Source organism: Sander lucioperca, chromosome 16 (assembly GCF_008315115.2).
Source record: "Sander lucioperca isolate FBNREF2018 chromosome 16, SLUC_FBN_1.2, whole genome shotgun sequence".
Classification (NCBI taxonomy): domain Eukaryota; kingdom Metazoa; phylum Chordata; class Actinopteri; order Perciformes; family Percidae; genus Sander; species Sander lucioperca.
This window is the reverse complement of record NC_050188.1, coordinates 22,311,981-22,339,830: the sequence shown is the minus strand read 5'-3', so window position 1 is coordinate 22,339,830 and position 27,850 is coordinate 22,311,981. Positions and strand designations below refer to the sequence as shown.

The window sequence follows — 27,850 nt, the reverse complement described above, 5'->3', positions numbered from 1 at the left end:
ATCCCTACTGGACATTAATGTGTACTATTACTGTACTACTACAAATATGTACTATGTTGGAAAAAAAAAATCACAAATTTCACAAATGTTCTTCACAAATCATTAGACTTTAAAAAAAAACACTGAATGAAGAAATCTGGAGGATTACACACAATGTTTAAGGCAAGAATGGAAACATTTAAAACCATGGCCCCTTATTCCTCTACACACCTCCTCCTCCTCTCTCCTTCCCCTCAGTTCCTTCCCCGTTTGGGCTCACAAAAAAGAGGGGCAGTGAAGGTGTGATAATGGGGTGGGAAGGCAGGGGTGTATGTAGCTTTGCGTGTGTGTACACACACATGCGCAGACTCGTGAGAGAGAACAGCCCACGTGGAAATTAGAAGGGGGGGGGGGAATAAGAACGAGGGAAGAAAAGGTGAAAATTTTACACAAAACGGCAAGGGAGATGTAATTCCATGGATTTCATGTGTTTTTAGGTGACAGATGATGAAAGGGAGTTGTGAACATCATAACTCAGGTCCTGCGTCGTAAATCTCTCGCACGCAACCGCACAACCGCACACTCTCCCTGTCTGGGCCGCTCATGCACGCGCACACACACACACACACACACGCACACACAAACACCTCGTTTCAACTCACATGTGCAATACGTGTTTGTGACATTACATAACTGCACTTCAGCTGTGGAGAACTCAATCCCCTGTGGCTCGATGGGACAAGAGAAAGTTTCTCAGCTGCCATATCGCAATCATTTATTACAGTTAGTCGACAATGGTATACTGGAAATTATAGGATGCACAAAACACTGGGAGGGATTATTTGCTTTTGTTTCATTTAAATGCCAAATGACTTTCAAAGATTAAATAATAACATGCCAGTAAAGTTTTACCATGTTCACATAAAAAACATTTCTGCAGTTTAATACTTTAATAAACTATCATCAATTTATGTAAGTAAGAAAAAAGAAATCCAGGAAAAAATAAGAATGGGCCAATACCTGACAACAATACCTGGCATTGTGACGCTCAAACTTTCAACAGTAAATCAACTGAGCTACTCAAAACATTTGTCAAACTTTCAGGTTAGATAATGCTGTTGAATGATAAATAATTGCAGTGTGTGGCTTATCAACCTATTACACTCAGTATAATGCTATTCCAAACAAATGGTAATTGCCAGTGTGGAGACCTGGGCCAAGAACATTCTTTTCACATCCAAAAGGTATTTCAGTGAGAGGCTAGGCTGTGATGGGACACCTGCCAAGTTTGCTTGTGTGCTCACGTGTTTGCTTAAGAGAACAGACATAAATAATTTTGCTAATTGCAGAGTGAAGTTGACTGACATTTGGTCAGGTATGGTGAGGCATTCCAACACAGGAGTGATGTTATAAAATAATCACAGGCAAAGCAGCTATCAATCATTCAGCCAAGGTGTGAGGGAACAGCACGATGACACTTTAATTATACACTCACACAACGGGTTTCTCCCAGCCGACCCCAGCAAACATGCCACGACCAAAAACCTCCACAGGGCTTTTTGTAGGGAGCTGTGTATGTGTGTGCATGCGGCTTTCAAATATTAAACTCAACCTAAACTAAACCAAGCTTTCACTGGAAAACAAATATGTTCAATTTATCATGTGTGTAACAAGTAGTATCATGCTGAAAAAGAAAAAAAAAAATCCCTAGCTTGACGTTTACTGTGTATACACACTGCATATGAGTATGAGTTTGAGTGCACCACCACCTAGGAGCAATTTTTTTACACAAGGATCCTTATTATTGTACTATTAACAGTTACAGCCACTAGGGGGTGTCTGTGCACAACTCAAATGAACATTGCCTGTCCGTGCAGTCTGAGTCATCCTCACAGCGAGTCAGCTTAATTGCTCAGTCTCTCTCGGTCTGAAACAGGTAACACCTACAGATATGAAAGGTAAGAGGGAGAACGCTCTCTCCCTGAGGTATCACCTCTGGCAGGCAAAAAGACCACAATGTCATCCGTGCGAAAATCAAATCAAATCAATATTTTTTTTTAAATCCCCCAAACCTGTTGATTTTTACATTAGAGTTCCCAAACACACTAACAAACTTCAAGCCAAAACATAACATGTTTTAGCATTCGGTGGCATGAGTTAATTTTCTGTTATAATCAAAGTGGTATTTGTAAAAGCATACAGACTTCTTGTTACATGGCCCACTGACAAAAACAAAACAAATGATTACAAGTTGAAGGGTTCATTATATCACTAATAATATATTCATGTGTACACATATATATATATATATATACATACATACATACATACATACATACATACATACATACATACATATATATATATATATGTACATTGCCACACATATTTTGCCAGAATTAAATAGATACATTTCTCCATGAATACACAAAAAGACAGACATGTACATCAAAAGGATTAAAGAAGTGCGGTCTGCTTGTTCTCTGACATGAAGCACCATCAAACAGGTTTCATTAGCGCGGATTACAACAATTACATTTTCCAATTGACTTTTTTTTTTCCATATAAACACAGCGTCTTTATTCCTTTTTAATTGAGCTGGTAGATTTGAAGTCAGTTCTTAAACAACAATAAAATGTTTGTCTTTTGACTTTACGAGACATTAAGTTTCCTAGTTCACATTTCCTGTTAATTACGTGTGAGATTTGATGGCCTTGATAAAAGGGCGCAGGGGGTGGTTGGTTAGCAGGAAGCAGAGAAAAGACTGATGGAAAGACAGAGGGGAGCGAACAAGTGAAGTGTGGGGAAAAGAGGTCCTAATAAGAATCAGAGTGGTTCATAAAGAGCACCAAATGTTTGCCCCCCAGCGAGACCTACTGCAAACCAGCCCACCACGTACACTCTTCCTCTTTCCGCATGCGGAACAACCACACCAAAGCTTGTGGTGAGGTTTTAGGCATGCAGTGAAGAGGTGAACCATTAGTGTCAAGGCGGATGTACTGTATGAGTTAATGTACCAACTGCAAACCTATGGCCAATTAATACAACCGTAACACATAATCCATTGAACAAACACTTATGTAATGGGCTGGGAATAGTTCCATCTAAATATCTCTTTGTAACATAAATCATTCAGATTAATAAAAGTCTGGGCCTTAATTGATTTTGTTTGATGATGTCTTTGAAGCATGGTGAGAGTAAAAGCTGCTGTGGTGTGTGTGATGTACCTTGAAGATGCCCACCCAGTCTTTGGGGTGGGGAGTGATGTAAGGGGTCAGGGTGTAGCAACACTCCAGGGGCGCCTGGGGCAGGAAACTCTTCCCCACGTTCTGGAAGATCACATGGGCAAAGTTGGACGTTTCCATGATGCTGACACTGCTGCCCGGCGATGAGTCCACCACCTGGAACGATGACATTGTATCCTGTTGGTCACTTCATTTGTCTGTAAGACAAAAGAGCAGAGGACAGAGAAGTTGAGCATCACAAACAGTAGAGTGGAGGAAAGGTATAAGGCTTTCTTTCAGTCGCACACACTACAAAAAGACAAATGAATTAAAAATGAAGTGAAGGTACTTACCATATTACGATCTAAAAAAAAGGGTCTAGGGATAGAGGGTGGAACGTGCTGTACAGATTTAAAGCCCTCTGAGGCAACTTGCGCTTTTTGTGCTGTTTAAATAAAATTGACTTGACTTAAAATAACCACTGGGCCTCAGTGTCCATCTTGCAGAAGAAAAACCTGCAGCCAATTGAAAAACAATGTATTTAGTGTAGCCAAATCCATAATTACACAAAGAAACTTTTGTTTGATAACTTGCCTTTAGTGCTGCCACCCAAGCAACTGATTTTATTCAACTTTTTTGTATTTATATATTGTGGTATTGTACTTCTTGTACAATTGTACTTAAAAGGGAACTCCATGATTTTACTTTTCAAAGCCAATTGAGTAGTCATAGCAAGAAAGAACTACTAAGGTCTAAAAACAGTGGTCGTCTGTGGCTCTGGAGGAGCTTTTTCAGGTCAAAGATGGGCATGATGAGTCAAAGCCCTGGGCTTTAACCAGGCAGTGGTGGTGCAAGGCTCTACAGTGCGAGTGAAATACTTGAACTGTAGAGCCCTGCAGTGTAATACAATAGAACATATATAGTATCCAGTGTTTGGAGCCTGACACATTACTAAAAGTCAAGATATCTCTACAGCATCAATTTGACCATTCTTTTAAAGTTGTCTCTTGCAAATCCAACAACTTTATAAAAAAATACAACACTAAATTAGAGCTCCCTTTTAAGTAAAGGTTACTTTCACCAAACTAAATACCTAGCTGGTGTAGTTAAGGGGGTTGGAAGCCACATAATACCCATCTACCAAGACACTACTCTGACTAATTACTTTACAGCAAGGCAGTGGACTCGTAACTGTTCAAACTGAGCCTTTAGTTGTGGTCAAGAGTAGAGGAAGAACAGGTGTGAATGTGTAGCTAGCTAGCTATTTGCAAGTGATGCTACCGCTTCAGCAATTCATCTTTTCCTTGATGAGAATAAAGCTAAAACAACAAACCCTGCCCTACATTTCCATTAAACCCAACTTCTGACGAAGATGTGAATGTTAAAGTGATTAAGTCATAACCGATTCTCAATTCTGCTAACAAGCTAACATAACATCGTCTGTATAGTGAGCCATGGTGACCAACACCTAGTCATTTGTTCTCGAAAAACCTCATGTAACGTTACAGATTTACCATATAGAATAACCTCGGTTAGTCAGAGGATATCATCTTATTTTCGGTGGCTAGGCAGCTAACATGAGCTTGGGAACAGGCCATGTCGTGTCAAGTCACTCGCTAGCTAGCTAAACATTCTCCTCGTCGGTCAGCTAACGTTAGCTTGCTGACACATGACACGAACATTACAGGCATTCATTTAGCTTGAAAATGAAAGAGTACCCTTTTCATATGAATTCCACTTGCAAAAAAAGAGGGTATTTCTGCCGGGCAGGCCGATGTTTCAGCCACTGTCCCCGTTGTTGACAAAGCTCTGACGATGATGCGTCTCTTCCTGAAAGAGCAAATGATGCTGAACTTCCGGGATGCTGAGGAGTACCAATGATGCTGAGGATGCGGGGGAGCAGACGTCTCGTCTGGAGAGAACTCAAATATCAACTACCAATTCTCTTTCCTTGCTTCATATACTTATATCCCTTCTGACTTACAACAATACATCAGGAAACAGGAATATATATATATATTAGGGGCCATAAGGCCCATATATATATATATATATATATATATATATATATATATATATATATATATATATATATATATATATATATATATATATATAATACCACACGTTATAATCAGCACTGCTCCAAACACAAGAAGACAAAACTGACACTCATGTGCTATATTAAGGTTGACTTATCTTTGCAATATCATTATCAATATTTTATCAGTGCACTGTGAATACTGTGTATTAAACCCTTTAGTCTGTTTACTTATGTGTTTACTGTTTACATTTGTATTATTATATCTTGCATTAGTTACTGGTGCCTCTCGTTTTTGCACGATCCCCTTTGCTGTAACACTGCAAATTTCCCTGTTGTGGGACTAATAAAGAATGATCTTATCTTAATATAAGAGATCATTTGCAATCGTATGTACTGTGTACTAACTATGTACCATTCATTGCTAAGCAAAAGCTATATTGCACAGCTAATTGATTAATTGTTAAATCTATTGATTTGTACTCAGAGAAGCGGCTAAAGGGTAAAAGTACAGGATATCCCGCCTTTGCCTCGTTCCCATTGGCTGCGGAAACTCATCGAGTGCGGCGATTGGCGGAAATCACAGTCAATCATAACAGTTCAGTTGGGCTTTCCTGGCTTGACAGCTGTCACTGTACGCCGAGGTCAAGGGGAGAAGCATGGCTGCGTTGTTTAGAGGGTCGCGAAATGTATTGTTAAGGTGGAATAAGCATGTCGACCTTGCTTTCGGTAACGTATTCGCTTATGTTCTCTGTTTCCTTGTGCCGTTTCCCCACCGTGTGTTGATAGGAAAAGGCAAGCGGAGCATGCTCTGCTCCAGCCTGTTAGCTAGCTTGTTAGCCATCTGAAGAAAGCATGAATACTTACTGCTCGTGCTAGTTAAGCGTGACAGTCTGGGCACAGTGTCTGAGTTGGTCACCTGCTGTGTTCGGTGTTCAGTCTGGAGTATGTTAGGACAATGTGCGTAATGGAATGAGTATAATGAAATGTGAAGCAATGGCCAGTAACAGCAAATTTGAACTTGCATTGATATCTTAATAGACTTCTAGATAGGTAAGATCTGCATTGGGTTCTGATTATGTTAGTCTGCTAAGCTTTAGGTGTTGCTAACGTACTTCAATACAACAACAGTTGTGCTATGAACCGTTATTATATCTATTTACTGTATCCTGGCATTGCATTGCAATGGTTACATTTGGCTACAGGAATAATTTCTGCAAAGGACCTTCCTCTAAAGGCCCAAATACAGTGCTTTCCCTCTCCCCCTGGTACTGCCTTTACAAAGTAGACATGGTCTTACCCAGTCCTGTATAGCCAGTTTCAAAGTCCATTGTAAAGTCATGCTAGCAACCACTTTAACTGGGTTATTATTATTATAGTACAATAAATAGATACTTTTATAGATGGGTAATCAATAAACTAGTAGCCAAGTATGCTGTAATGGACTGAATAAGAACTGTAGAGTAGAAACAGACAAATTACTTTCTGTTTGGGCTACACTATCCAGGCCTAATCCTGTGGTTGTAGTCTGGTTGGTTCACTGCCAGAGTTTCCACTCCCTTTAGTATCTGTTAACCTGGCTGGACCTTGGCTGAGCCAGCAGTCTTTAATAGCCTGGCCAGACTGCCCAAAAGCTGGTCTTAAGTTACAGCAGAAAGATTTGCTCTGTTGTTAGTGATTCTAATTAGAACATTTCCTTTTGGAAAATGTAAGGATAGCCGTTTTTTTCAGTTGCTTTTAACTGTCATTTAAAAGCACTTTGAATTCCCTCTGTGTTTTAATGGAGATATACAAATAAACTTGACTTGCCTTTATTCGGTAAGCAGAATCAAACTAATCAACTGTGCTATCACAAGTAAAAATTATGTTAGATACAAGTGACTACTGTGGGAAGCCTCTCTGAACTGTTGGTCAAGATATTGAGGATTGTAATGTGTTTGTATTGCTCTGGACTTCACCTAAACAACAAGTCTCACATTTTTTCTCACACCTCTAATGGCATCTTTGTAATCCTCCCTCAGTTTCAACGCGATCAATGGCCTCAAAAACACCAGTGGGGTTTGTTGGTCTGGGAAACATGGGCAGTCCCATGGCCAAAAACCTGTTAAAAAACGGTTATCCCGTTATTGCAACTGATGTCTTCCCTGAGTCTTGCAAGGAGCTGCAGGATATTGGTGCCCAGGTAACACTCACACATCACATATGGACACTTGAACATTTAATAGAAAGCAATAAATATGTAACATAAAAAAAATTCACAACATTTATCAGGCCGAGTCGGCCAAGAACTGCATATTGATGAGTATTTGCAAGCTTTTACCACCCATTGATTGAAATTCACTGCAGTTTCTTTAGAACAACAGCTACTAAATGAATATATGCTCCTGAGCCAACAGGTTGTCATAAATCAGAGCTAAATCACATCCCATTTGTTCATGAAGAGGTTTATTTTGTGTTGATGACATGATGATATTGTGCAATGATGACTCCAATATTCAGGTAGTAGACTCTCCAGCAGAGGTGGCGGAGAAAGCAGACCGCATCCTCACAATGCTACCCTCCAGTCCCAACGTCATTGAAGTATACACAGGTCCAAATGGCATTCTCAAGTAAGCTAACCTAATATCACAGGCTCTGTTTGTGACATTCATGCACCATTTTAAGAACTATAACAAAGAAACAGCCCATCTGCAGCGTGTTTAATATACAAACAGAAAGAAAGGCTTGGCCAGACACAACTTATGTTATGCACTGTATATGAAGTGTTAATAATTTTTGTCTTGCCCTCTTTAGAAAGGTGAAGAAGGGAACACTGTTGATTGACTCCTCCACCATCGATCCTGCCGTCTCAAGAGAGATGGCAGTCGCAGCAGAGAAGATGGGTGCAGTGTTCATGGATGCTCCGGTCTCAGGAGGTAATGTGTCACTCAACAAATTAGTAAGCTTGTGAACCTTTTTGATTTGCTGTTCTTGTTTTCAAACACTTTACATCTGCAAAGTCCATCTCTGCATATTTGTCTCCTTCCAGGCGTAAGCCGATCATGCGTTTGGTCATGTGTGTGTGTTTGTGTATCTCTCGATCTGTCTGATCTCTCTTAGTACTGAACCCATCCGCCTAATATTTCTTGTGCAAATGTATGTTTGTATGATCAAGGACTTCTCGTGGTTGCGGTGATTCACAAAATCTTATTGAGTGTTTTATACTGTCATTGATTTGCTGACTCCTTACCATGGATGTATTCTCCTCACTCCTCTTAACCGGTCGGTGCTGCTTCAGTGACAAATAGAGGTGTGAATCTTCACTGATCTCCCGATTCGATTACGATTATCATGTCTTTGATTCGATATCTCGATGCATCACGATGCGTCAAATAAATGTTTCTATTAAAGCCATATAGGATATTTAATTCATAGCTTTTCAAGCTTCAAAAATAAATTGGATACATAAAACTACAGCACTGAGCACATGGCATTTCCCGAATGTGCAAAACATAACAGAATATGTAAACAGAAATGTTGTTAGGCCTACATTATATTGTAAACAGAAATAATCGATTATGGCCCGGTCGATTATCGATGCAGCATCGTCCATGTCCACGATTCGATGCATCGATTATTTGATTAATTTCAACACCTCTAGTGACAAAGCAAAAGGCATTTCTGGTAATCTGCTAGGCTAAAAACAAGCCTTACAGTTCCTAGTCTTTTACAGGCCACATTTTGGCCTTTGTCAAAAACGGACATCTATGCAAGATCAGAATGTTTGCAGGATTAAGAAAACAGTCCGCGCAGGGCTCTAACGGGAGGGACAATTAAGTGAGATTCAACTCTTTTTTTTGTTTGGATGGGGAGAGGAAGACACACGGAGATCTGCACTCTACTGAGTTCATTTTTCTAATTGATTTTATGATTCTTTGTAGCTTGAACATTGTAATTTGATCGCTTTGCTAATGCAAGCTACGTCTGAAGGTATCGCAGGCTTCATTTCTCTCTTCAAGACCATTATCACTGGTCAGACATTATATAAAGGGATTGTGAGTATAGGTGTAGGTGGCAGTATCCCAAGCAGAATCAAACTGCTAGTTTGTTCATTTGAGAATACCAATCATAGTGTTAGGCTTCTGACCCCTCAGCCTTACTTCTGATTACATCTTACACTCTTTTGTATATCTAAACTATGGGACCTTTTGGGTTAGTGCTAGAACATGGGTTGTAATTACTGAGCAGGCCAGCCAGTAGGTGCCCTCTTGAGGTTTTATTGCTGCTTTTGACCAGGGGTCTTGAAGGCAAGGTTAAGGTTTTAAGTCCTCATTATGTGGTGCTGTCTGCTTTTGACGGCTGCTTGACAGAGCACAGGATCACCAGTCGTTCTTAATGGGCTGAGCAGCAGTGGAGAATCCCGTGTCAGAGCTTTTCATGTTGATGGAGCCGTAATGGCGGGTATCCCATGTTAGTGCCTTTCATGTCAGATAAAGAGTCATAAAGAGGAGAGAATCTGCCCTCACATGGAGTGCAGGAGAGGAGAGGAGGGAGATAAGACATGAAGGAGACACATTGCAGTAAAACTGTCCATCTCCATCTCTTTCACTCACACACACACACACACACACACACACACACACACACACACACACACACACGATTATTTTCATTCAGGTATGCAGTTAAAGTATGCTACATCCTAACACTCCAGCACACCTCACTACTAACTCTGATTAAAATCTATTTGTTTTTTATTGCACAATCTTTAATTCATGCACAATGCACACTCTTTCCCCCGCCATCGGCCATACAAACACAGACTTGGCCCACACTGGCATGTTTACCAGCTGGCGTCTGCAGTCAGCGAGATCAGAGCCTTGAGCCTGTTACCCTCCCAGTTAACACAGACACTGTTTACATACTACAGACAGTGCACAGTTTGTGTGTGTAGTCCTCTGTGAAGGTTCTTCCTCTCCTGTCACTTAACTAAATCTCTTTTACTAGCCTGAGATGACCAATGATTTACCTGCTGCCTCTGCCGCTAGCTCTGCAGACACTCTTTTGTCACACACATGCACACATGCTGCATGTACCCGCCCACTCAGTGTCGTCACGAGACATCCATAAGTCATATCCATAAGGGCATACAGCTAGTTTAGTGCACAAAAGCACAAACATTTCAGTAGAAAAGACAATTTTGAGAATCAGTTATATTATGGTAATTAATGTAAGTCATTTATAAAGCAAAAATACCAAACATTCACTAGCTCCAGCCTCTGAAATGTAAGGATTGTCTCTGTTTTATATTATTGGAAATGGCAAATCTTTGGGGTTTGGACTGTTGGTCTGACAAAACAAGTTATTTAGAGATGTCAATCTTAATTTTCTGACATTTCATAGACAAAACAATGAATCTAAAAAAGTTGATTGATCTATAAGAAAAGAAATGGTTAGTTGCTGCGGTATAACACACACACACTCCGACATTCAGCCCCACTTTGAGCTATAGGGATTGGTAGTTGCTGGTGATGGTATGACCCTGATAAGCCTGGCTAAACCTGTGGAGGCCATAGACTGGAGACATACAGGTTATGAAGAGGGTTTCAGCATGTGGCTACTGGGACCTGTAAACCCCCATCCCCACTTTCCACATCTCTGGGTGGGATATGAGGTTACATGCTCTGTTCCAACCAGGAGATGGCACCCTACCCAAATAGGGTTTTGTCGTGTGTGTGTGTGTGTGTGTGTGTGTGTGTGTGTGTGTGTGTGTGTGTGTGTGTATTGCGACCAAATGTACTCTTAATAATTTGTTACTATATGTCCACAAATGAAAGACAATATAACATCAAGCTAAATAGAAAATATTTCAATACTTAATTTTAGTTTAAAAAAAAAACAGCTGACATTGTCCTAGTCAGATCCCAGAGATACACAAAAATATAGCATTTTATCAAAATTATATTTTATTAATATCACTTATTATATATGTTGGATACACTTGATTAAATTCCCTCAAATAAAGGCGCTATCCAATCAAAATGTATGTTGTTCAGTATGGATAACAATACACTCAGCACTGACATGCAGTGATCTCTTTTTGTGGTTTCTGCATTTGTTCTTGTTTTTAATTTAGATTTTTCCTCTTGAGATAAAATGAATCCCTTCGTGTATGTGTGTTGTGTGAGGTGGCGTATTTTACACAGAAATGTGTGTGTGTGTATGTTGTGTGCGTCACTAGAGGTTTGGCAGTCAACTGTGGGATCTAAATAGCGGAGTCATAACCCTTTTTAAAAAGAAACTCACTTTCTTCTCATGGGCATCTTGCTGACTTTCATTCTTGCACATTGACCAGTGTCTTGGCTTTAGCCCTGCATGACCCTTGTGGTGTCCTAGTACACACACACACACACACACACACACACACACACACACACACACAGTTGAAATCTCTGTGCAAACACTTTCCTACACAGACAATGGTTCGTTAGGCATGCTAACATTTGCTTGAACACACATTTCTACCACTGTCTAGTGTCATTAAAAACGTCCGCATGCAAAGTTGACCCACAACAAAACAAGCTCTGATGTCACAGGCCTAGGGTGTTGGCACAGCGATGGCAAAAATAGGAGGTCTGGCTAACAAGCAGCGGGGTCGTTAGCAGTAATTACCCAGAATGCCTGTGTTTGTGTCTGTGTGCCCATGGTGGGCTGCCACATTGCTAACGGACGATGGCTTAAAAAAGGCCCTAAAAAAACCCTTTCATTGTGTTTTTCCCAGCGCTGGGAAAGTCAGCTATCGGTGCAAATGGAAGCAAGAAGGAGCGTTTGTGGGACCGTGGGCACTCAGGCTAATGTTGCTTGTTTGCGAGGTCTTATAACCCTCAGCTAACTACCTCTTTAGGATGAGTCTCAACACCACTCTAATGATATCCATACCACATCAACTGAAGCCTGAGTGTTGCAGTGTGTCATTTGCCGACAGTTTGAACGTCATCCTCCAGCCTGTAGGAGCTTGTTCAAACCAGTGCTGGCACCGGTTTGTTCGTCTGTCAACGCTGCCAATCCACTTCTCTGCTGACTGATTCTCTTTCTACCACCTTCAAACTATTTTTTAGATAAAGCATGAACTCTGATTCTTAAAGTCCCCCTCCACTCAAATAAAACAAATTATTTTTCTCACTGTTACTTCACTTGGCTGTTTGAGCTTTACTGTGCATAATGATGTACAGTATGTGCAGAGTTTAACACTAGAAGCCTGTTTTCACATGTATCTGCTAAAGGTGTAAAGTTTCTGTGTGCTCACCTTAAATAACACCTTAAAAGACATGGACATATGAGCAGAATTTTGTGACATCACAACTAGTTTGGAAGCCAATCGAGGTCCAGTACGTGACTTACACAAGTGTCACGTGTAAAGGTGAACCCTCCAGCGCATGACACTGAGAATGGACTTTTCAGTGACGTAGGACGCATCATGTGTCCAGTGAAATAAACAATATTTGCATATTCATCGATTCTGGATCTTTCAATGAGAGAAACAGATGTTATTTTAAGAGTTTATTACAAGGTAGTTGAACTTTTTGTAGAAAAACCATGTCAGACATTAATTATTATGGCAAACAGACATTTTTTCAAAGGGATTATTTTGGTTCCAAAAAAGTATCTTTGCTTGCGATACAAACTTAATCACAAGTATTAACCAGGGCTTCTGCTAACGATTTAAAATTTCTACAAATAGTATAAAAGGTCTGTCACAATTTCCTTTAGTCTGAGGTAATGTCAAATTGTTGCTCGTAATTGACTAATCGGTTAATCAATTAATAGTTGCACCTCTAGTATTAACCGTATTGTAATTTTTGTTTCTTGTCAGAGAGGAAGGAGCAGAAGAGCACTCAGGCACTGAAGGCCATTTAGTGAAGGTTAGTGATGATTCTCTGACACTAAGTGAAGGAATCAGGTTGGATGGGCAGGGGGTGGTGCTGTCGCAGTCTGTCAAGTTGATGGCTTACCAGTACTAGAGAGCGTCAGTGGTCCAAAGACTAGATTAGCATAACAAGCCTCTCACTGACGGGTTCTGGTGACATAGGGGGAATTGGGGGGGCCAGTGGGAGGGAGGGTGCAGGGCGGTAACGTGACCAGGGATGGTGATGATGGAGGGGTGGTGATGGGGGACTCTAGTCTATGCTCCAGATGGGGGTAGACCCACAGCAGCTGGGGACTGGCTCTCACATCTCTGCCCGTATGTCATCTGCTGTGTGTGTGTGTGTGTGTGTGTGTGTGTGTGTGTGTGTGTGTGTGTGTGTGTGTGTGTGTGTGTGTGTGTGTGTGTGTGTGTGTGTGTGTGTGTGTGTGTGTGTGTGTGTGTGTGGACAAATAGTAAGATGGCATATGAGCCATTCAAAACTCTGTCAAATGTAGCCCAAACGTCATACTACATGTCACTCACCTAAAAGCGAATTAGCATCCTGTCTGTATGAAGGAGTTTCTGCACCTGATGTGTGTGTGTGTGTGTGTCTGTGTCTGTGTCCCTGCCTGCTAACAGCCTAATTGTGGATCATTATCAACTTGCTTCTTCTTAGATGAGTCTCATTGGGCCAGAGAAAGGATTGATAGTGGACCTTTTCTTGCCTCTCCCCTACGGGATAGAGCAGTTACTGATGATGATAATGATGATGATGAGGGCTGGCCTGGTGGTCAGTGGACAGGCATTGCAAACTAAACCCTTAAGGCTGTAGTAACATATACTAGAAACTATGTTAATGCTCTAAACTGAATGAACTCTTTTTTTTTTTTTTTTTTTAAAAACCCAAACTTTCTCCACTCAAGGTTCTCATGAAGTGCTTCTGTGCAGAAGTCAGTTCTCATGGCTCTGTGCTCGTTAACTGGAGATGATAAAGAGTCTGTTTTTAACATTACAGAGGAACATTAGCAAAGTTGGAAGACTGTTGAAAGAGCTGATTTAAAAAGAAAAATGTTCATGTGTGTGAGCGATTTTGGTTAACGTGCACCCTCGTATCGTTTCACGTATTTACTCGATATCCGCTATGCTTTTTACAGGGTCTGTTTGGGTTTTTAATTTGTTTGAGAAAAAGATCTGCCCTGGGGTGTAATTATAATGGTGGACCACATGAGGCTGCGTTGTTGGCCTGTAAACATCCTACCCCCACTGGCTTACACTGCAAGTAGTCAACTCCCATTGACTCAAGGCTGTTACACTATTAAGTGTGAAGGCTTTTTTCAGTCTGAATTAAAGAGGACTGTCAGTTGAGCCAAAACTTAACATGTGCATATAGTTAAAAACTTAGTAGCAAACAATGTAGTATATTGCCAAAGCCAGAGTTTGTTTACACCAACTACATTTGCACTTGAAGGTGTGACATGAAATCAGGCGTTCTCGAAGTAAAAACAGTTACATCATCGTCATTTTAGGAAATGAGGTGTTTGGAAGAGATCTAATGATATCATAGGTGTTGTTGCTCTAAGTGTTTTTCTGTATACTGGGAAAAAGCAGGGTTGTGGCGCGTTGTCAAATGCGTCATTCATTACCAAACTCTGGGAACATCCCTTTTCGTGTGTGTCTGTGTGTGTTGTTTGCGTAGCCTCATATTCACAAATGTAGTTTAATTTAAACCCACCACCAATAAAAAGTGCCTACTGGTTTAGATGCGGCTCGTAACTCCGAGACACGGCCTCAGAAGCTCCAACTGACGTCTTATTGGCGGCAAGCTCTGGGATCTGCACCTGTCCCTGGTGCACACACACACACACACACACACACACACACACACACACACACACACACACACACACACACAAGAACCCACAAACTGATACTGCATGCATGTGTACACAGACATTCTCACTTACTTTGTACATACACACACCACTTCAAAAGAGCCCAAGTTTAAAAGGTTATAAGGCTGTCATGAATTGCTTTGGTTGATTCTTTTGTGTGTAATGAAAGAAGTGCTAATGAATTGAGTGTTCACTACAAACAGGCCAAACCAAAGTCGTTTTCTCTGATCTTCCTTTGCCTTCACACAACCAGATTCACCCTCTTAATGTTCACAGTTGATGCCTGTCGTCAAAGCCTGCTGTCAAGCATCTGTCCTAATAGTGCGTGATTGCCTGCTTATTAACTTGAATCTTGTTAATAGAGGAGATCAGATGAAGGAGATATACATGTCTGTAAAAAGTTAACTTGCATGGGCCACACACAACTAGATGCATGCTCACAGACACAGATATACACACTGTGCAGTGCCTCTCCATACAGTACGTCATAGATGTTGTTGGAGCCACTTTCATTCTCCTTTCACTCAACACAGTAAAAGCCACAGAGTGGCTCATTAACAGTCCAGCCAGCTTCAGCATGCTCTGAGAATATTTGCATTGGGTGATTTGGGGGTGAGGAGTTGGGCACCCACTGCTCTGCCAACCAAAACTTGTCCCTTGGAGCTGGATGAGAGAAAATGACTGAGGAGAGGTGGTTCTTTCCCAAGGGAATTATTTATTTCCCAAGAAAGGACCGCTTGCTAGACATTAGAGTGGCACTTTCGTCTTTATTCTGAATCTACTGTTTTTTTTTCTCCCGAAAGAGGTGGCAGTATGTGCTGTTTTTGGTACTCTGGGATAATTATATGTATTAAGTAGTGTTTGGTGTGGCATTATAACATTACTTCACCCCTTGAAGTCTTCTTAGTATTTACATCCCTTCTCTACTCTCTCAGCCCTGTATCTTCTATCACAGATGCCCCCCACCCCTTACACACACTCACACTCACACTCTCTCTCACACACACACACACACACACACACACACACACCTTGCCTCCCCCCCTAGGGGGCGTTGTGTAGTTGTGCAGTGCTAACGATCCAGGACTGTCACTCCCGCAGGGATGGATGAGCCGGCAGGCCCGGCGCTCAGGAAGCCTCATTAGGATTCCTCTTTAATCCGTCTCTGACAGGACCAGTCCGAGAACGGGATGTCCCCTCTCACACACATACACACACATGATAACACTATCAACGAATTACACATCACACTCAAATAAATGCCAAATAAATACATTTTGGCCCATGCACAATAAACAGATTCACTGATACACACACACATTGTTATGCTAATTATGTCTTATTCTTCCACCAACAAGGATCTTCCATCATCCCGGTGTCACTGCCTATAGAAATCCACTACAGATCATAAGAGCTTATTATGGGTGATTAGTTAATTTGAGGGAGGGAGAGTTGTGGGGGATGCTGGGAGGTAGGAAGAGAAAGATCGTTTTCCTTCTCTGCTGTTGTCTCTTCTTCACTCTTTCTCTGTCTTGCTCTCTTTACCTTCTTCCTCCCTCTCCTTCTTTCTCTACTTAGTGAGGATAATTGATCAGCATGTTGACTGTGATATCAATAATCTCCTCTTTAGTTGTCCGTGAACAGTGATCTCCACTAATGAACCAGCACAGTTGTCACACTGCTCTTTGTGTGTGTGTGTGTGTGTGTGTGTGTGTGTGTGTGAGAAATAGAGAAGCTCAGCCTGAAGATGAAAACTAGTAAATGAAATGTAAGTGATATGACAAGTTGAACTTTTACAACTACCTTCTAATTAAAGAAAACTCTAATTTAGTTGTTATTATTTACACATTCCTTCTCTCCTAATTTTAATGATAGCATTGTCAAAATCTGTGACTTCTTCAGCTCTGTATATTATACAGTACATGAACAACAAATTATATTCAACTAAACTAGATTCAAATAGGTTAAGTCAGATGTATAAATTAGATTAAAAAAGACAACATAAAGTAACAAGAAAGGCGCAAAATCTATCATGTTAATGCACTGTGAACCATATGTGTGTATGATTGGTGTGTGTGGCGGCCTTATGTTGAGCGTGTGTTTGCCGTGGTCCATAGGCAGCTGCCGCAGCGTGGGCTTTGGACTTCATTATGTGGCCCTAATGACCTGCTGACAGCTCAGCACTGACACTCACACAACACACACATACAGTGTAGTGGCATCATACACTTGACAACAGAACAGCCAATTAAAGAAGGGGGAGGGAAAAAAGAGATGTATATTTATGTTTATGGGTCATGGAAATATACACCAAGTCTCCTTCTCTTCTCTTCTCTTCTCTTCCTTCCCTCCCTCCCTCCCTCCCTCCCTCTGCTGCTGATAATGTCATTTCAGCTGTTTTGTCCCTAGTAATTCCCTTTTTAATTATTAACACTGACATTATTAGGCTTTCACTATTAAGAGACCTTTCATTAGAGCCAGACGACACCCTAAAGAGACATTTGAACTTTCTCCCTTCCCTTCTTTTGCTTCTTTCCTTTTTTCAGAGAACTTAAAGTCCTTAATTTTGCAAGCATATTCACATTTTTTTTTCTACAGTACTTTTCTAAGAATTTTGTGTGAGATCAGCATTATATTTAGTAGTGTGAGTCTGTTAATTCAGTATTGGTATACCTGATTTAATTGTGTTAATGTTTGGGGCTATTCAAAAAAGCTTATAAGGGGACACTGTCATTGCAGAGGAGACTCAGGCCTGCTGGGTCCAACCCACTCTGAAAAGGGGTTACTTCTGCATTAAGGACCCGGTGGAGTGGGTGAGGTAGGGTAAGGTTGCCTCCCACAACATGGCACGCTCCTTAAGCCATCAGGCATGGGGAGGGCTGCCTAATTGAACATGATAAAGTGTAAAGTTAATTACCCCTCACGCCTGTCACTGATACCCCCATGAGGGAGGCTGGCCTCAGGCACAGCTGTGTGTGTGTGTGTGTGTGTGTGTGTGTGTGTGTGTGTGTGTGTGTGTGTGTGTGTGTGTGTGTGTGTGTGTGTGTGTGTGTGTGAGACAGAAAGAGTAAGGGTGACAGGACAAAAGGCAAGGGCTCCCACGAGGGTTGTGCAGAGGATGATGGCAACAATCGGCTTTTAAAGATACCTCTGTCCCTCTGGTGCACCACTACTTAACACGCCTGTCCCACTATGAGTCTAACACACACACACACATACACACAATCACAGAAAAGTACACAGCTGACCTTTTAGACACAGTTGGTAGTGTTGAAACAGTCAAGTGGTTGATATATTATGTTCTTTTGTGTGGCAAATCCATATATTTTAGTTGGATACACCTGTTTACTTTTGCCTAATTACCATATGATTTGTCCGCACCTTTTTAGTTTTGTAAAAATGTAACTCAGTCTTCAACCTTGTATGAAGTTTGCAGTGTATCCCAGGTCCACAGGTCTGGGTTGGACTATTTTGGAGACTGGGGATTGATACGTTGAATGTGTGTACTATACTATCAAGCACAGCAAGTGTTCCTCTCAAGTCAACCTCAACACTGTGTTTAAATATGTGTTTAGGTGTTGGGGCTGCCAGTATGGCCAAACTGACCTTCATGGTAGGTGGAGTGAAGGAGGAATACAACGCTGCGCAGGAGCTGCTCACCTGCATGGGAGCCAATGCTGTCTACTGTGGACAGGTTGGCACTGGACAGGTATAGACCCACGTATGCATACACACACACACACACACAAAGCACACACACAAAGCACATGCCGTAAACTGCATCTTCGCTCACATACACAACATTTTACTAATTTCAGTAACTTTAACACATTATGTATGTACCCAAACATACTATATAATACACTTATATGCACGTCCATAATTAGTGCCTTCATTAAAAGAAAAACACAACTCAAGTTTTTATAATCATCCATCCAGACGAACTAATCAGACATTTTACTAAAAAGTGGAAAACATGAAATTGATTTTGACCAAACCACATAAAAAAACTAGAAGGACACTCTAGTGAGCGCAGACCTCCGCCAAGGCATGCCCTATCTCACAATGTTAACGCAGTGTGACTTTTCCCAGTGGGAAGTGGGTGATTATTCTGACACCACATGAATGCAGCACAAACACCCTATCTTGCAATGTTAACAAAAGTGAAAAATAATTAATTGATCCACCCTATGTTTCGGATCTGCTCCAACGTTGATTGGGTTCTTTGTTGGACCATGCTACACCCTTCCACCAGGTTTCGTGAAAATCGGGCCAGTAGTTTATCCGTATCCGTTATCCTGCTGACAGACAAACAAACGGACAAACCGAACCGAAAACATATACTTCTTGGCGGAGGTAACAAAGAGTTTTATCTTCAAGGAGACCATTAAACCCACCTCTTCCTATGGCTAATGGTAATGTGCCTCAACGTACAGAGATCTTTGACTTTAAATTCTGCTTCACATAAGGCGCTACGCTGTAGTTGTTTTTTCATGAGACACTATGTTCATAATTTAAATCAGAATCAGTTTTCAAGTATGTGAACACATACAAGAAATTTGACTCCATGTTAAAAAAAAAAAAACCCGGCAAATTTAAACTGTAGTAAGGAAAATGTAAAAATATAGTCTATAATGGCAGCAAGTGGTAGTTGAACTGAGTTTTATTTCTTTCTCCGTGAAATAAAGTTACCTTCAAGTGCAGTCGGAAACGTTGAGATCTATAAATGATCTGATGAGGGAAAACAATAATTGTGAAAGTCTACTTGTGCCACATTGGGGGGTTAAATAGGACCTCACACAAATGGGCCATTTGAGTGACACTCCCACTGCCGCACACCCCTGCGGCGAATCGCCGGATCACTTCTCCTTGTCTGAATGGACCTAATCCAGGAATGTTAATGCAAAATGTCCCAGTTAAAGATCTTCCTTTGGAGACCCTATTTAGGCATATTCACACAGTATGTCTGATGAACCTTTAAATGTATTTACATTCTGTATTACATGTTGTCTTGCAAACCTTGTTGTATACATTCAGTAAAAGTCCCTTGTGTGCTTTCTGGTCTATCTTCTCTAGGCAGCTAAGATCTGCAACAACATGCTCCTGGCCATTGGAATGATTGGGACCGCAGAGACCATGAACCTTGGCATCAGGTACTGTCAGCCAACGCTGTGCTAAGCTGCTTCCTACCTATTATCCTAACGGGAAAAGCAAGGATGGAACACTAGTTTGGTAGAGCACAGAACAGAAAAGACACAGGAAAACCTGTGAGTGGGCTATAAAAAGTGAATATACCTAACTTAAACATATGCTAACTAAGCCCTTAAATTGACTATGAGCTAGTAATCACAACGTGTTGTTCACAATCAGAGCCCAATGAGGTGTAGCTACATGTGAAATCCAGCTGTACAGTAGATCCAGTGGGGTTCCTTTATTCTTGTTGAGGGATATGGAGCAGCAGACTTTTTCTCCTGAGTCAACAAAGTGAAGACATTTGGTTATAGGTAGTACTATCACCATGAACCTAAAGGTGGCACGTTTGAGGCTTCCATATTTTAGCCATGCTTGAATTTGGCTTCGACCTAGCCCTTAGATATAGCCGTCACTTTAATAGGAATTACTATACCAGTGATAATGGCTGTAACTGTGGCAGTAATTCACTACTTCAATACAGGTTTGGAAATATATATATGTGTGTGTGTGTGTGTGTGTGTGTGTGTGTGTGTGTGTGTGTGTGTGTGTGTGTGTGTGTGTGTGTGTGTGTGTGTGTGTGTGTGTGTGTGTGTGTGTGTGTGTGTGTGTGTGTGTGTGTGTGTGTGTGTGTGTGTGTGTGTGTGTGTGTGTGTGTGTGTGTGTGTAAAAGTGCAAAGGGGTCAGCCCAGCCCCGAGTCAGAGCCGCCTCTGTTGGAGAGAGATGGATGAGGGGGTGGCGCCACAGACTCTGATTTGCATCTGCTGATTGAGCTCTCACCAGTATCCTGTCACTGAACAACGCCTAGAAATCCCATCATTCATCATGGCACAAAGGCTGAGAATGATGGGATATGAAGTCTTCTGAATTAAACCTAAACATTTTGATATGACCTAAAATATCTGGTTCACCTCAGGATTCAAAAATGCTGGACAGATGTGAAATCAGATTCCCTCCAGAATCTTCCCCTTTTGGAAGTTGGGTTGAGGAAGTTAGGCTTAGACATTAGTTATTCCTTTTAAATGAATAAATTTACCCGAGCCATCAGATTTGTTTTTCACCTTAGAAGTGTGAATTTATTATCTACTTTATTTATCCATACCCCCTGTCAATAATAGACAGTTTCCTCTGTTTACTGTGTTACTATCATGTGTTTTTATGGGTTTTGCAACTCAAATGGTGTGTGTGTGCATGTGCATGTGTGCATGTGTGTGTGCGCATGCTCAAATTGCTCTTCTCACAGTGCAGCTGTGTTAGTGCAGCTGATTTATCTGTGCTGAGACAGAGGAGGAAAATTGGCATGAGCAGTCACACATAAATCCCCCCACTAGGCCTCTGAAATATGGAGGCATTAAGGGAGCAACACAGATTTACACATTGCCACACTGTCTCTGATGCACACACACACACACACACACACACACACACACACACACTTGGACAAAAAGATTTACATGCACAGACACTGAAGAGCTTTTTCTACCAAACCTCAACAGCTTCTCATCTACTGGGCTCATTATTACAGTATTACGTATAAAAAATGATAAGAATACTAACTACTGCATCCCTTCACTTTAAAGGTGAATTATTTTTTACATGACAAACTGACCCATATTCAGGTGTGTGTGTGTGTGTGTGTGTGTGTGTGTGTGTGTGTGTGTGTGTGTGTGTATGTGCGCGTGCCCCTCCCTTCTTACTGGCCATTCTCTGGGTCTTCATTATAGGGTTTGACAAAGACGGTCATCGTTTAGAGAGAGCCCACACCCGTAAATCTCCCATGCTGCATTGCAGCCTAGCCTCTTATGCAGAGAGCACACTCTCTTAGGCGTATGTGTACAGAAACACACACACACACACACACACACACACACACACACACACACATACACACACACACACACACACACACACACACACATAGTCCAACACAAAGGAGACTGAACACTCACATCCAATTTACAGGAAAACGGCAATAACATTTTATCATGCTGGACTTGGGCCTGATAGAGCTGCCCTTTCTTCAATTGCTCTGTGTGTGTGTGTGTGTGTGTGTGTGTGTGTGTGTGTGTGTGTGTGTGTGTGTGTGTGTGTGTGTGTGTGTGTGTGTGTGTGTGTGTGTGTGTGTGTGTGTGTGTGTTTCCCCTTACCTGTACATGCAGACACACACTCACAGTACTGTTCGTGAAGCTAATTTGTTGATCTCAGATGGAAGCTCGGGCCGTCTCCAACAGTGCATGACGTTGTCTTAGTGCAAGGAATGGCCACGCATGACAATTATGAGCACACACACATACACACACTCCCCAACCCACATACACAGCCTGCCCGTCTGCCGTCCTTTCCATCCCTATTTGCGGTACCTCCTCATTTTATTCTTTTCTTTAATCCTTTCATTTTTCCTCTGCCTACCGTAATTTCTGCATGCAGCCAACCAGTCAGTGGAAGAGGGGGGTGAGAAGCTGCAGTGATTTTAATGATGCACACAAAGATGAAAGGAGAGGAAGAAGGGAAGGGAGGCGACTGGCCCAGGAAGGGATATGAGTCTTTTACAACTTACAGTTCACCTTGGTTGCCTGTGTACCTGCACTCATTCATGCACGCAGCCCTGCAGTCACAAGTAGGAACACACATATTTGCTCCTTGATTCATTGTATGAGAACAGGCAAATCAAAAGGCATAACAAGACACAACCCTTTATTTTAAAAGTCAGAAATAGGTTTGCCACAACACACATGAACACAGACACACATCTCTCCCCCCTAAATGAATTGTGAGCATATGTTCCGATGAAGATTAAAGTTGGGTGATAAACACGCTTGTGGCCTCTATAAATGGGATAGTAAATGCTTATGTGTGTATATGTGCTCGTTAGCTCTTTAATGTAATAATAAATGGGGAACGTGTTGGGCTTCCTCTCCTGTGGCATCAGACGAGGACGAGAAGCTAATCGCAATGAAACAGACAGTTAATATCAGCGCTGCAAATGAACTCCACCTGCTCGAGCTCCCTAGCACGTAAACACCCTCCCCTACTATCTTCATCTCCATCCCTCTCACTCTCACATTTCTTTAATGTGCAGCGGCATCACACAGCAACACGTTTGTTTCACCGTTTGTGTCTTTGTGTGTTTATCCATGTCAATCTTGTTAAAGCGTGACATGTCCTCTTCTCCACGCAAATTACCGCAGGCGAGGAACAACACCACTGCGTCAGCTAATAACCACAGCTGTGTGTGTGAGTGGTTGTGTGTGTCTGTGTGTGTGATGGGAGCAGGAGGGGAACTTCATTGATTTATCGTTAACAGAGGACAACAGCTCCCCGTCAGCGTCTCTGGTCGCTATAACAAACGATCTGCGCGCTCGGACGCGCTTTATTGTAGCTCAGCCAGTAACCTTTTCAGCTGCTGACCCAGAACGCAGGGAGGGGCTGCCTGCGTGTGTGTGCGAGTGTGTGCGGAAAGATGGGGGGTTTGTGTGCGATGTCAAACATATGTCCCCCAGAGTCCTCAGACAGGGAGGTGTCAGCAGGGAAGAGGAGGCGGAGGAGAAGAAAAGCAGGATGGCAAGGGATGCTCTCAGACATAAACTGAAAAAGCCATCATGAGCTAGACTGCAGTTAAAAAATTGCAAGCTAAAACACAAGTTTACGCAAACACCCACACACACACACACACACATGCACAGTCACTTATCCCACATTTCCAAAAGAGTTTGTTAAAAAAAACACAAGTGCGGACACAAAAGAGACGAACAGTAAGTGAGGAGGGAGAGACATGGAGAGAGTGTAAACGCAATTCCCATTCTTAATTAGTTAGTAGACAGCTAATAAAAACTGTGGTAGTAATGGCAGAATGAGAGCCAGGTGGAGGGAGGGAAGGAGGGAGGCTGCTGGCCTTAAGGACCTATGATGGTTTAATAGTCATATTGAGAGCAGAATAGAGTTACAGGCCTGTAAGTAACAGTGAACTGAGGCAGGCAGGGCTTGATGTGGTCCGCTTTACACTGGCCTTTAAACTGTTAATATACAAAAGCTGCACTACACAGACCGACACAAACTTTATAGTTACACCCTCTCTTCTGTAATGGTTGGCACTTTGTTTCAATCCCTGCTTCTGTCTGTCTTTTTGCTTTTTGCTTATTCTTCTTATCATAGCCTGGAGATTTGCATTATGGAAGAGGGTTATTGCAAAATGGGGCAGCAGAAGTAAGAGCGTACTTCTATACGTGACAGCGAGGTTTATGGCTCCCCTGTGCTGCTTAACCACTTCTCCTCCTCCTCCACTTTCTTTTTTCATGAAAGAGGGATGATGAAGGATAGATGTGCTGGTAAACATCAATACTGCATTAGCCAGCATTACAAAGCCTTCAGCCATTAACACTGAGGAATGGTGCACAGTCTAGCATAAGGTTCAGTGAGGGTCACAACAATCTCCAGCCGCCCCACACCCATCTTTTTCCATGTTCGTTGTTTGCTCTTTTTTGAAAATGAGTTCCATAATCGGCTTGTCCCTCCCATCCCATTTGTCTCTTTTTCTTACTACTTCAACATAATTCCTCTTCCTTTTCTATCGCTACCAGCAGTTTTCACCTATCTCGCCAGCTCCTACTGAGTCGTCGGTGTGGCAGTAAACATAATCCTTCAGACATGGACCGACACACTGAACCTTTTCACCAGCAGATCTAGTGTGAAAGAAATACTCAGGCCTCAATCAGATAATGTTACAGGGTTTATGTACCCAATTTGACCGTTTTACGCTAATAATGATCAATCCATGAATTTCCCTGTTACCATGTCTGAGGGACATACTGATCTCTGTTTTCTCCTCCTTTTCCCAGACTGGGTTTGGATCCCAAGCTGCTGGCAAAAATCCTCAACATGTCCTCAGGTCGTTGCTGGTCCAGCGACACGTACAATCCAGTCCCCGGTGTCATGGAGGGAGTCCCCTCTGCCAACAACTACCAGGGTGGCTTTGGAACCACACTAATGGCCAAGGTACAACCTGCCACCCTGTGTTTGTGTCCCTCTTTTTAATTGTTCTTTTTTTTTAATTCTTTTTTTGCTTAATTTATTATTATTATATTATTATTATTTCTGTTTGGTCCATAAAATGTCAGAAAAGTGTGAAAAAAGCACATAACATTTCCCAGAGCCGAAGGTCGTTTAGTCCATCCAATCCCAAATAGATTCACAATGAAATAAAACGGAAAAAAGTAGCAAATCCTCACATTTGAGAAGCTGGAAGCAGCAAATGTTTAGCATTTTCCCCCAGGATAAATTACCTAAATATTTAATCATTTATCAAAGTTGTTGCCATTTAATTTTCTGCTGATCGACTAAAGGTTTCAGCTATTACTACTCTTGTTTCCTTTTCTTTTTAGTCTTTATTTTGTCAGCCTCTTAGTCCTGTAATTGACTTTGTCTCACTTTTTAACTGTTCTTTTGTCTCTGTGTGATACACTCTCTTCTTCACCATCCCATCTGTGACTTATTATGTGCCACTTAATTTTACTGCATTTTAACTGCATTAGCTCTTCTGTATGGGTCAGTCTGCCCCTGTGTATTATTTAGTGCATCTGGGTGTCTATTAATACACTTGCAATGTGTGCTCATTCATAAGCCTGGGCAGTATCACACACACACCAAACTTAAGAAATCTGATAGAATAGGGATAAACACTTTTTATTACTGTCACATATATCAGCCTTTAGATAAACAAAAATATATTGTTATGTTAGTCCACCTATCTTGACACTTTGCCTCTCTGTGTCTCTGTTTCTAGGATCTTGGGTTGGCTCAAAACACTGCCACCGATACTAAGACCCCTATCCCTCTGGGTTCCCTCGCCCACCAGATCTTCCGAGTCATGTGCTCCCGCGGCTACGCTAACAAGGACTTCTCATCCGTCTTCCAATTCCTACGCGAGGAGGAAGGACAGTGAATGGAGGGGGAGCACAGTTGAATGTGATGTTACCATACATAAACACACACACACACACACACACACACACACACACACACACACACACACACACACATACATACATACATACATACATACATACATACATACATACATACATATACACACACACACACACGTACACACACGTACACACACTACAACTACACAACCCAGTGCCCCTATGCTCAGGAGAGACTAAGGCCTTGCCCTCAGGCGCAGATCTGTGGTCCAATTAACATACTGTATGTCGGCACATGTCCCCTCATAGCATTAGCTAAATCATATTTTCAGTTCACAGCTCTCTCTCAGCATGGGGGAAATGCTAAAACTGACCTTAGATCAGTATCTAGAGAAATAAAGCAACTCTCTTCCCAGTCTGAGAGGCCAGAGTGGAAAATGAGAGGTGGGATGAGGCACTGCAGGTTATATGTACTAGTGCAAATAATATGTGGTTTTTCAGGTTGATGAGTAATAACTGCATGATTGTTAGAAGTTTAAGTACGCTTTTTTCAGGTGTGTGCTTATTGCCTGTTACCCAAATGACTCAGACCTGTTCCTGTTAAATGAAAGAGGACAGAAAAGAAAAGCTACAGTATTGACTCGTTTGCCACCGTCTGCGTTTTCGATGGCTCGATTACATTCAAAGTCAATGCAAAGACGCAAATACACTTGAATTTGCGCCACGGGCACGAATGACGTAAATTACGCGAATGAGGCGAAGAAGTGAGTTGAAATATTTCAACTCGAGTGAGAAATTCACATGTCCCTGTGTCGTGAAAGCCTATATCAGTGTTAAGATTTATTTTTTTTGTATTCCTACAGCTCTACATCGGCATGAAGCACGAGTAACGCATCCAACTGATGTGATTAAAGCGATGCAAATATTCGCTCTGCCTCGGTCTGAATGCGCCATAAGAATTCACATAGGGATGGAAATTTCAGTGAGACAGTGCAAGAGAGTTTAGGTTACCTTTTCTCTCCTGGAGAAAAAGGCCCATATTCACAACACTACATGTAAGGTAACCATAAGTAGCCACACTGTGGGCTCAAAGTTCACTTGTTTTGTTACATTTGTCTGTTTTTGGCAGGAAGGTGGAGTCATTCAATCACCTACTGTAGTCACCCGAGTCATCCTGCCAGCATACATACTTTCATTCACTGTCTCGACCACTTCAGCTCCTTTAAATACTGTGATATATATCTGGTTATTTTTGCACTGTGTGCATCGCCGGGCCATTTTGATACAGTTACAGAATCTCTTTGAACTTACCTCTCTTTTCAACTGTCTACATCTACGTATCGAGCCACTGGAGTATTATGTTGTGACCAACACAATTTTATACTGTTCACTACAAAATGTTGTTTTCATTGTCTAGCACTTTCTCTTGCCGGGATTGATTTTCATTAAAGTCAATCCTCCATATTTCTCCTCTCTCTCTGTCTCTCTCTCTCTGTTAACGTGTACAACATCTGTGTAAAGTGTAAACGAGGAACGGTTCCTCCCTGCTAATGTACATAATGTATATTTCATATTCTTGCGTAGTATTGAAATAATGAATCTAAATGGACTTTCACTTTTTGTAGTAAAAATCATTAATAGTGTCTACAGTTTGTCTTTGCTCTGTGAAAAGGATCCTCAGTCACACTGTAGCCTAAAATAAAAGATGTTCCGTGTA

The 27,850-nt window shown here is 41.7% G+C and overlaps 2 protein-coding genes across 6 annotated transcripts in view; one reads left to right on the top strand and one right to left on the bottom strand.

Annotated features, from left to right (window-relative positions):
* tax1bp1a (Tax1 (human T-cell leukemia virus type I) binding protein 1a) overlaps positions 1-5,082 on the bottom strand; it is a 22,285-nt gene extending 17,203 nt beyond the window's left edge. For all 4 annotated transcript variants that reach the window (XM_031323060.2, XM_031323061.2, XM_031323063.2 and 1 more), the window contains exons 1-2: positions 4,922-5,082; positions 3,207-3,421 (exon numbers count right to left, since the gene is read on the bottom strand). In XM_031323060.2, the coding sequence (XP_031178920.1) occupies positions 3,207-3,395 (189 nt within the window). In that variant the 5' untranslated portion in view covers positions 3,396-3,421; positions 4,922-5,082. The remainder of the gene's footprint in view (positions 1-3,206; positions 3,422-4,921) is intronic.
* On the top strand, positions 2,788-27,850 carry hibadha (3-hydroxyisobutyrate dehydrogenase a). 2 transcript variants are annotated; one of them, XM_035993463.1, is made up of 10 exons: positions 2,788-2,792; positions 5,903-5,973; positions 7,266-7,426; positions 7,744-7,853; positions 8,038-8,159; positions 18,597-18,730; positions 20,098-20,174; positions 25,048-25,204; positions 25,992-26,246; positions 26,331-27,850. In XM_035993463.1, the coding sequence occupies exons 2-9, from the start codon at positions 5,904-5,906 to the stop codon at positions 26,148-26,150; spliced, it is 990 nt and encodes a 329-aa protein (XP_035849356.1). In that variant the 5' UTR covers positions 2,788-2,792; position 5,903; the 3' UTR covers positions 26,151-26,246; positions 26,331-27,850. The 2 variants fall into 2 exon arrangements, with proteins under 2 accessions (XP_035849356.1, XP_035849355.1); XM_035993462.1 differs by lacking the exon at positions 2,788-2,792 and having other exon boundaries at positions 5,809-5,973.